General features: G+C 59.7%; 1 protein-coding gene across 1 annotated transcript in view; it reads right to left on the bottom strand.

Annotated features, from left to right (window-relative positions):
• AGO2 (argonaute RISC catalytic component 2) overlaps positions 1-9,407 on the bottom strand; it is a 23,826-nt gene that overhangs the window by 10,778 nt on the left and 3,641 nt on the right. The window contains exons 2-11 of the mRNA XM_004697379.3: positions 7,023-7,327; positions 5,889-6,025; positions 4,908-5,042; positions 4,713-4,800; positions 3,940-4,087; positions 3,355-3,474; positions 3,126-3,248; positions 2,466-2,599; positions 1,360-1,544; positions 130-289 (exon numbers count right to left, since the gene is read on the bottom strand). Of these exons, the coding sequence (XP_004697436.1) occupies positions 130-289; positions 1,360-1,544; positions 2,466-2,599; positions 3,126-3,248; positions 3,355-3,474; positions 3,940-4,087; positions 4,713-4,800; positions 4,908-5,042; positions 5,889-6,025; positions 7,023-7,327 (1,535 nt within the window). The remainder of the gene's footprint in view (positions 1-129; positions 290-1,359; positions 1,545-2,465; positions 2,600-3,125; positions 3,249-3,354; positions 3,475-3,939; positions 4,088-4,712; positions 4,801-4,907; positions 5,043-5,888; positions 6,026-7,022; positions 7,328-9,407) is intronic.

Raw genomic sequence — 9,407 nt, 5'->3', positions numbered from 1 at the left:
GGCACTCACCTGCCCTGGGCGTGTGGACTCACCCCCACCCAGCACTCACCTGCCCTGGGCGTGTGGACTCATCCCTACCCGGCACTCAGCTGCCCTGGGCGTGTGGACTCACCCCCACTAGGCACTCACCTGCCCTGGGGCAGCAGGATGTTGTTCACCCCTCCCAGCTTGACGTTGATCTTCAGGCAGAGGTTGGACAGGGTCTGCGGGGTGGTCCGCTGCACGTTCTTCATCTGCACACACTGCGTGGCCATCCCCAGCACGGTGTCACCCACACGCTTCACTTCAGCTGCAGGACAGAGGCCACAGCTCAGCGTTCGCCTGCACCCCCTTCCGCCACTGCCAACACGCAGTCACAGCGCACACCCCTCAAGGCTCGGTGCTACTTTCCTTCTGCCTGACAGCATGTCTCCACAGCCCTGCCCTCCCTCAGGGCTGGGCACAGCCAGTCCCTCCAGTGTATGCAGGCCTTCGGCTGACCGTGGAGGGCGTGGCACTCGGTGGCTGGGGCACCCCAGGCATTCTAGGGCTCACTGCCCCTCACAGACGACAGGTTTTGCCCAGGGGATCAGGCCGGAGCCCTGCGCTGAGCACGTCTATGGGCGCTACTGTCCTATGGCCACGTGTTTCCCTTGGGCCATCGCACGCCTCCTGGATTCAGGAGGGGCAGACACGCTTACCTCCCAGGGACCCTGGTCATATTCACAAAAGCACTGACCTGTGACGTGCTGTGGTGGCCTAGAGGTGGGCCCACCTACGGGACCCCAGGCTGGCCTGTCCCACTCAGCAGTGTGCTCTTGGTGGGGGTGGGGGGAGCCAAGGAGTGTTATAAGTCAGGAACTGTTCCCTTCAAGTAGCTGCTGAGGGTCCCCCCAACCCAGAGACACGCAGCCCCTCCTGTTTCCCCCAGGCTCTCAGGGCACAGCTGCTGGTAACGCTGATCCCCGAGCCCACTCTTCCTGGCCCTCTCCTGGGTGTGGGAGCTCTGTGCTCCGGGGTCCCTCAGTGCCCACGTACCACCGCCCCTCCCCACACCTAAAGGATCTGAAAGGGAGAAGTATGCTTCTTGGTCTTCGAATGCTTCAAGACCAGGGCCAGCCCACCCCGCAACCCCTGCCCCAGCCCCATCCCCCTCCATGGGGCAGACAACTCGGGCTGGACAGGTAGGTCCCAGGGCTTGATGGTGTCTGAAAGCAGTCTGCAAGGGCTCTGAGGTGATGAAGAGGGGACGGCCCCCTTGGGTGGGGAGGGCAGGGGGCTGACCTTCGTGCAGAATTTGGGCACCATGACCACAGGAGGGGTGGGGGTGGCCCTGGACAACCCCTGGGCAGTGGCCCCCCACCAGCGAGCACCACCTACCATAGACAGGGGTCTTTCCCGGCAGGATGACCACGACCAGCTGCAGGCCGGCGTAGGTGTTCTTGAGGTGGCGGAACATGGGCTCCACACTGTCGGCGCCCTGGGCGTACTTGCAGAAACACGGCTGGCCCTGGATGGGCATCCCGGCGTCCCTGGAGATCTTGCGCAGCTGCTCTGTGAAGGACCTGCAGGAGGACACGACAGCCGTGCTCACATGACACCTGGGCTCACAGTGGCCCTGGAAGGAAGGCAGCACAAGAACTCATCTTTCTCCTACAGAGGCCGATGCAGCAAACCCACCAAACACATTATCCAGCAGGGAACCTTGTTCCCCACGTACTGCCAGGGGGCCCGTCTCTGACTCAGAGTCACCTGTCGGACAGAGAAATTCCACCCTGGGCTCTCGGGGCTACCCCCATAGAGGCAGACAGGCTCAAACCCAGGCCCTCCTGGTGGGCAGCAGAGTGCCACCTAGGTCCACATGTCCTAATGGTGCCCCTCAGATGGGTGGCCTTCTGGGGGCTATCCGTGTGAGTCCTAACCGTGCGTCTGGGGCTGGGCTCGGAACCACCCCAGGCACCACAGAGGGAAGGCCTGGCCATTAGTGTCGGCAAGACCGCACGGGGGCAGCCCCCACCTCCTGCAGGACTCCCGTGGCCCCTTGGTTGACACCTGTCACTGCTCACCACTAAGCACCGAGAGACCCTGGCTGGCTCCACCTTGTGGGACAGCTGCTGCACTCGCAGGGAGCCGTGTCCTCTTACATCGACACCCCAGCACCAGCTGTCGTGCCCAGCAGCCTCTGCTGGCCAGGGCGGGGGGCCTTCAAAGGAAGCCGTACCCTTATTCTGGGAAGGGGGCATCCAGCAGCTCTGGGCCCCTGGGTGCCGGGCATTTTTGGAGGGAACTGCCTGTTTGGGCATTAGGACAGGTGATGTGGGTGTGGGGATGGGAACGGGCACAAGAGTGGCAGCTGGGCCAACTGGCCCCTTGGAGGCCCGCCGAGGGAGGGGAGGCAGACAAGTGGCCCCCCGGTGACAGTGGAAATAGAAGCCCCGTCACATGAGGGCACGTGCTCCCGCCCACTGCCCGCCCAGGGCACTTACTTCAGGTGGACTTCAGTGCATTGGCGCTGGGGGGCAAAGCAGGCGATGGCCCACACCTTGATCTCGATGCCCGTGTGAAACTGCTTGTTCCGCATGTCCCAGACACCCTGCACAGGGGTGGCAATCGCCTTGTTCTGCAAGACACCAGGGGAGAGTGTCTGTCTGTCCTTGGCCCAATAGCGGCTCCCTGCGCAAGAACAAATCCCACTTCCGCCCCGCCTCCCTCCCAGGTGTCTGGGTGAAAAGTGGACAGCCAAATGAACAGAAGATGAGCTAGTGGGATCCGCCCCCGCCCCAGCCCCCAAATGGCAGCAGAGCAGCACTGGCCCTGTGGCTTTCCCAGGCTGTCATCTTATGGGACTACAAAGCCTCCTTTTCCACCCGAGGTGCAGCTGGTGGTTTCAAAGTGCTGACCTGTGGTTAGCAGGCCAATGTGTAAGCCACTGTGCCACAAGGGCTCCAGAGGACTGGACAGCTAGGAAGCTACAAAAACCGCACAAGCCTCTGGAAAGGAACTCTATGCTGAAGAGCGCATGTGCCACACAAAGATGCTTTTCAACGGATGAGACCCAGCCCCGCCCCCAGCAAGGCAGCCCCGCCCTAGCACACACAGCCCCGCCCCCCAGCGCACATGTACCCTGCCCCCCAGCGCACATGTACCCTGCCCCCGTAGAGGATGGAGGGTGGCTGGAGGACCCGCCCGGTCACGTCTGTCATCTCATCTTTGACCATGATGCCGAATTCACGCACGTAGGGATCTGTGTTGAAACTGGCGCTTCGCATCTTGCAGAGGGGGGTGGGGGGAGAGAGAAGGCATGAGACACCGTCTGCCCCCGCTCATGCCTATCCCACCCACGAAGGCCCCCGACCCTGGCCCGGCTGCCCTCACCAGTTTGCTGATCTCTTCCTGGCGGTCGGGCGCAGACCTGGCCGTCGCTCTGATCATGGTTGAGGTTTGATTGTCAGTAAGTTTCTTGATGCACCTCTGTCCAGCCACTATGTTGCAGACCTGTGGAGAGAGGGGACCAATGGCGCTCTTGGGCACATGCCTTCAGCCCTGAAAACCGTGTTGGGCTGGGACCGCGGTGGTGGTCCGCCTAAGCTCCCCAGGAATGGTAGGCTGCAGGAGGCCACAGTGCCCCCAGCACGGACGAGGGCTGCAGTGTCCAGTGCCCACATGGGTTGGAGCAGGGCTCTGCCTGCTTGCTGAACAGCTGCCCCTAAAAAGCCAAGGCCGCCTCTGGTGGACTTGCTCCCATTCCAACGCGCACCCCTTGCAGGCCAAGGCCCTTTCCCAGGACAGTGGCTGGCAGGCCCCCCGAGGCCTCATCACATGACAGCTCCTTTCACCCAGACACCAATCCTGCCCCATTTCACTCACAAGTACATTGAGGCTCAAAGAAGTCAGTGAGCTAGGCCTCCTACCCTGCCCGGGTGGTAGAGATATCCCACCTTGGCCATCTGGGGGGCTTACCTCCAGAGGAAGGTAGGTGTGTTTCTGCTCCTGCCCAACTTGTAAACATGGGAGGTGGGGGTAGCGCAGCACCAGCTTGTGCCTGTCCTTGAAGTACTGGGCCACCGTGCACTCCACGGTCTGGCCGCTCTCCTGCTGCAGCGGGAACCTGCGGCACAGGGTGGCCAGGGAGGGCTGAGCGCGGAGGAAGGGGCGCGGGGGGGTGGGGGGTGGGGCGCTCCTCCTTCAATGCCTTGTCTGAGGGTGGTGTCCACTCCTGTACGACTGATTATCTGGGATACTTCAGAGCACTTCCACACCCCCATCCCTGGAGCTGGGCAGTACAGACACTTGTGTGCTCCTACCGTGTAAGACCCTCTACACTGCGTATCTTGTACCCACTGTGCAAAAGGAGGCCAGTCCAACCTTCCGTGACCGATGCCACGGGCCCAGCAGCTTCACAGGAAGAAGTGGCCTCTTACAGTAAGAGAACACGTCCTCTCAGCTGGGCCAGGAGCAGGAGGGTTCAGGGATAGGGAGCTTCTCTGAGGCTGAATCAGGGGTGGGTGGCAAAGTGGTAGTAAGGGCTCTCCACCTGAGCAGAGGGTCTGATTGGGGTGGGCCTTCCCTGTAGGGATGGTGCCTGTACAGCCGGGGCCACACAGCTGGCATCTACTGCCCTACCACAGGCTGCTGGGCTGTCCCTGCAGGCCTCCCAGCAGAGATGTCCTTTAGCCACCTAGGTCACTGCACAGTGGGGTCAGTGAGGGGCAGGGGCAGGGGCAGGGCTTTACGTTTGGTGGCTGGCAGGCCGCCGGGTCACGTTGCAGACTCGGTACTTCCTTTTCATCTGGCCACAGTGCGTTATCTCCACCTTTAGACCTGAGGACGCACCCACACCCATGTCAGCACCAGCTTTGGCCCTGTCGGCGACCAGCTCACTGTCCCCTCCACCCAACCTCAGTCTCCCAGCCCCCAGAGGGTGTTACCTTTGATTTCTTTGGTAAACTTGACCCTTTGGGAATCTGTCAGAGTTTTTTGTTGTTCTTCAATACTTTTAAAATCCAGAACTTCACAAACGAACTCGATCACAGGCTGTGCCTTATAAAAGGCCGTTGCAGAGACTGCAGGCAGGAAGAGAGCCAGCGAGACCATTCGCGCGGTCCTGCTCCTGACCGGCTGCGCCCAGAGACCCCTGGCTCACCTGCTGCGCCTCCCCCAAAGCCCACCGTCGGCATTCACATGCAGGAGGGGCTGCCCAGCGTTCCCCCCAGTCGGGGCCACTACTGATTCACCCTCTGAGGCCTGAAACTCGTCTTGAGAAACAAACAAAACCCGAGGGCCCTGGCCATGTTTGGGGTTTCCAGAACCACTACACTTTTAAACACTGATGGTTAGCGTCTCGAGCTCTGTCCAATGGATCGCTGCGTTTTTGAGTGATTGTTTTCCTTTCTCAAGTTCCTTTTTATTGCTGCCGGAACACACGACAGCAGAGGACACACCACTTCAGGGGGTCCTGCAGGTACAGTCATCTGCGCAGTCCCTGCTTCCAGCTCCTGCCCCGTTCCATGAACACCGCTCACCGCCCGCTATGGCCGCCTGGGTCTCATCTACGTGGAACTCAAAAGAGCACGGCACTCCGCGCAGCTTCCCTTTTTCAGTCAGGCTAACCTACTGTTGGACTTTAAGGAGACTTGCAGGATATCTCTGGTTTAGGGTTTGAAGGTGATCTCAAGGCTGTTGTTCTGGGGGGCTGAAGCAGCTTCCATGGCGACAGAAAGCAAGGAGTTCATGGGGGAAATTTTGTATTTTGCTCCGCATTCCCTGCCTGCTGGCACTCCCACCCCACCCCAGAGCTGGGCACCATCTAGTTCTTCTGGTCTCAGGACAAAGGAGGCTGATGTTCAGAGAGACCTAAAATGGCCTGGCCTGTCAGCGCCCTCCCAGCCCCACGACCTGCCTTCACTCACCGTCAATATTCAGCATCATTTTCCAAAGCGAGGGTCGGACGGACTGGTGGAAGCCAAACCAGACCTCTCGGCCCCCACCCAGGGGGTTGGAACAGCCCTCGGAGGCGGTAAAGAAGGAGCGGCCCACAGGGGTGTACCTGGAACAGGAGACCGCCCTGTGTGGGTACGTGCACTTTCCAGAAAAGGCAAGCCTCTTCACTCGGCCTCACACGTGGTAAGGGAACACAGCATGGGTGGCAGCATGGATGGTGAGACCTCAGGGTGGGGTCCACCTTCCTTCCTGGTCTGTCATCAGCGGGAGCTGGACACCTCCTGAGCACCTTCACAAGAGCAGACTGGGGGTCTGTCGTGACTTGAGTTATGACACCCCAATCCTAACCTCGGTGCTTGTGCTGCCGATCCCATTTGGAAGGGACCTCTCTGGCGTTTGTGAGGGAAGACTAGTGTGGGGTGTCTGGGCCTTGTCTTTGGAAAGAGGAGAGATTAAACAGGCCAGTGGAGCGGAGACGAAGGAAAACAGATGCCAGGAAGCGGGGAGCCCTGCAAGTAACAGAAGCTGAGGAGACACAGGCCTTCCCTCAGAGCGTGCGCACACACACACAAACGCAGGGGTGGGGGTGGTCCTTGTCCTGGAGCCCTCGCCCTGAATTCTAGCCCTCCACCCTGTGGTGACACGCTGGGCTGCAATCCAAATGGTCCGCAGTTGGAACCCCCAGCAGCTCCTAGGGAGAAAGACGGAGTCTGCTCTGTGGACGATGGTAAGTCTCGGAAACCCATAGGAGGCACCGTGAGTCCGTTTATTTCTGACCCAGAGAGAGAGAGAGAGAGTGTGTGTGTGTGTGAGAGAGAGAGAGAGAGAGAAAAAGCTTGTGAACCAGGAGAGAGAGAGAGAGAAAGCTTGTGAACCAGGAGAGAGACAGAGAGAGCGCTTGTGAACCAGTGTGAAAAGTCGGCTTCTGGGGTCATGGGCACAGAGCAGCTCCATGGCACAGTGGGTACTAGAAAGCCTCCCCAGCTGGGAGGACGGATGGCCGTCCTCGTGGCGTGTCTGACAGCAGCAGGGGATGACTTGGCAGCGGCAGTGCACGCTACAGACTCAGGCACCCCCTCGGGGCCGGCCCTGGGACCTCTCACCTCATGGACGGCAGGTGCCGCATGACCACGTCCAGGGCCTGGATCGTTTCGAAGGGCACGCTGGATAGCCGCCCTGAAAGTGCATCGTGTAACGCCTGCAGGCTCACGCAGGACACCCACTTGATGGACACCTTGAAGATGCGGTCCTTGCCTTCCCCAGGCAGGGTGACCTCCAGCTCCACCTGTGGGTGCAGATCACACATGGTCAGGCACGTCCCAGTGGGCTGCCACGGTTCTGTGGCAGGAGGGCACAGGCGCTTGTCTCCACAGGTATCTGGCTTCCCAGGCTGTGCGCGGGGTCTGAGCTCAGCAAGGGGAAAGAGAGCACACCTGGACCAAACCACAAAGCCGAGGAATCGGTCAGCCTGCAGGACTCGGGAAGGTGCCTGTGCGGAAGGGCCCCAGGAGGGCCTGGAGGACTAGAGGGCCGACACCCAGGGCCTCTGTGAGGAGACCCTTGGGAGTGGGGCAACACAGGCTCAGGGCCAGGGAGAGGCCACAGTGTGCTGGTTGTCAGAGCCGAGGAAGGTACACCTTGCCAGTGGCAGGGGCTCCTGTTTTCCGGGTCCCTTCAGGCCTCTGAGCCAGTTTGAAGACACCTTCTGAGGACAGCTAAGTGATCCAGCAAACAGAGTGACGCCCAGTGACAACCGCAGACCCCAGACGGCGCCCTTTCCACGGTCTGTCCCCGCCTTTTCTGCACCATGAACTCTGCTCACGCTAAAGGGGTGCCGTATCACAAAATATGGGAAGATGGACGGTGGGAGTCGGGGAGCCTGCCCCGTCGCACACCACCCGCACCCATGTGAGGAGACTGGGTGGCAGGGCCAGGATCTGCATGCACAGAGCATGCAGCAGAGCCTCTGCACCTGCAGCCACCTGGCTCAGACTCTCAAGTCTCAGATTCTGAGCCAGACCCACAGTGCACTCCCCTCGGGGGACCGAACAGTCTGACAGCCCTGACACCTCAACTGTACAGGCCAGGGCGGAGGCCACTGCCCACATGGGGTATGGGGACTGCCAGTGGGGGCCAATGGGGCTGTGGTACCAAGTGGTTAACTGGTCCCCACTTGATTTAAATGCACAGGGCACCACACGCCCCCAGCCCCATGTGGCTAGTGGCTACTGAACAGTTGACAGGCTATAAACTGGCAGAGGGAGCTGACACCAGCGCCGTGCACCTCACCTCCTGGCCTCTGGACTGGCCCTGTTCACAGGTAGTGTTCCACGCCCAGTCCAGACGCGCCATCACCCTGCTATGCCCTCCCCAGGCTAAAACCACCCAGTGAAACGATGACTCTCCCCACGACTCTCCCCACGCCCTCAGCTGGTGACCGAGAACCAAAAAGGCCTCTTCCGTGTTTGCTGCCCAGTGGATTCCGACTTGCCACAGCACGCCTACGGGACGCAGGGAACTTCCCCAGGACCGCCAGAGCTGCAGCCTTTCCAGAGGCAGCCAGCCCTGGTGGGCTCACCCCGCCAGCCTGTGTGCACAGCCAGGAGCAACCAGCAACCTCATGGGACACAACTGCCGTTCACCTCGGAAGCAGCAGCCGGCCTCGGCCTTGCTGGTGGATGTCCACTCCTGAGCGCTTACCCGCTGTGCCACCCCACCACCAGGGCTCTTCTTGACCACACCGCTTGCCCTCCCAGGTCTGCTGTGTCTGCCAAGAGTCCTCTGACTGTACAGGTGGTGGCGTCCACAAGTCCATGGGGGAAATCCCTTTCTCTTTCCACTCCACTTTCCCACAACCCTGGGGGCTCAAGGCAGGAGCTTTGGGCTTGGATGGTGGGTCCAAGAGCATTTGTTTCATTACTGTCTGTCTGTCTCTCTCCTTTTAATTTAGTCTATTTTAAGTTGTGTGTGCTTATTCCACCTCGGCACTACGAGTCAGAATTGACTTGCTGGCCTTGAGTTTGCTTTGAGGATGAGTTCTATTTATTCCTCCTTTAAAAATTCTCGTCTCATGGATGTATGTGTGGATTGTGATAAGCGTTGTACGAGCTCCCAATAAAACGATTTAAAAAAACCTTGTTTCTTTTTATTTGGCGGTTGTTGGTTGGGCCTACACAAAGCGGAGCCAACGCCAATCCAACAACCTGAGCAGCCCTTACACTCTTTGAGCTGGGCAAGCTTTCTGGGCTAACTTTTCTGACCTGTCCCGCCCGGGGTCCTGAACTCCCTGACCCCTAGCCTCCTATCTAATCTCTTCCACTGCTGTGGTCGCTTTGATCCCCCGTAAATACTCTCAGATCTCTGGAGACCAAAATGTTCAGAGCACGCACTCTCTGTGAGCTAAGCAAAGAGAGCTCTGGGATTGTGAGAAGACTTCCGGAGGTGTTTTTGGTTAATGGTTGAGGGATTATCTTAAGGTAACAGTGTCA

Source organism: Echinops telfairi, unplaced genomic scaffold, assembly GCF_000313985.2.
Source record: "Echinops telfairi isolate 266 unplaced genomic scaffold, ASM31398v2 ScPeMD7_1;HRSCAF=3_0, whole genome shotgun sequence".
NCBI lineage: Eukaryota > Metazoa > Chordata > Mammalia > Afrosoricida > Tenrecidae > Echinops > Echinops telfairi.
The sequence above is the reverse complement of the archived record's forward strand: the minus strand, read 5'-3'. Positions and strand labels throughout refer to the sequence as shown.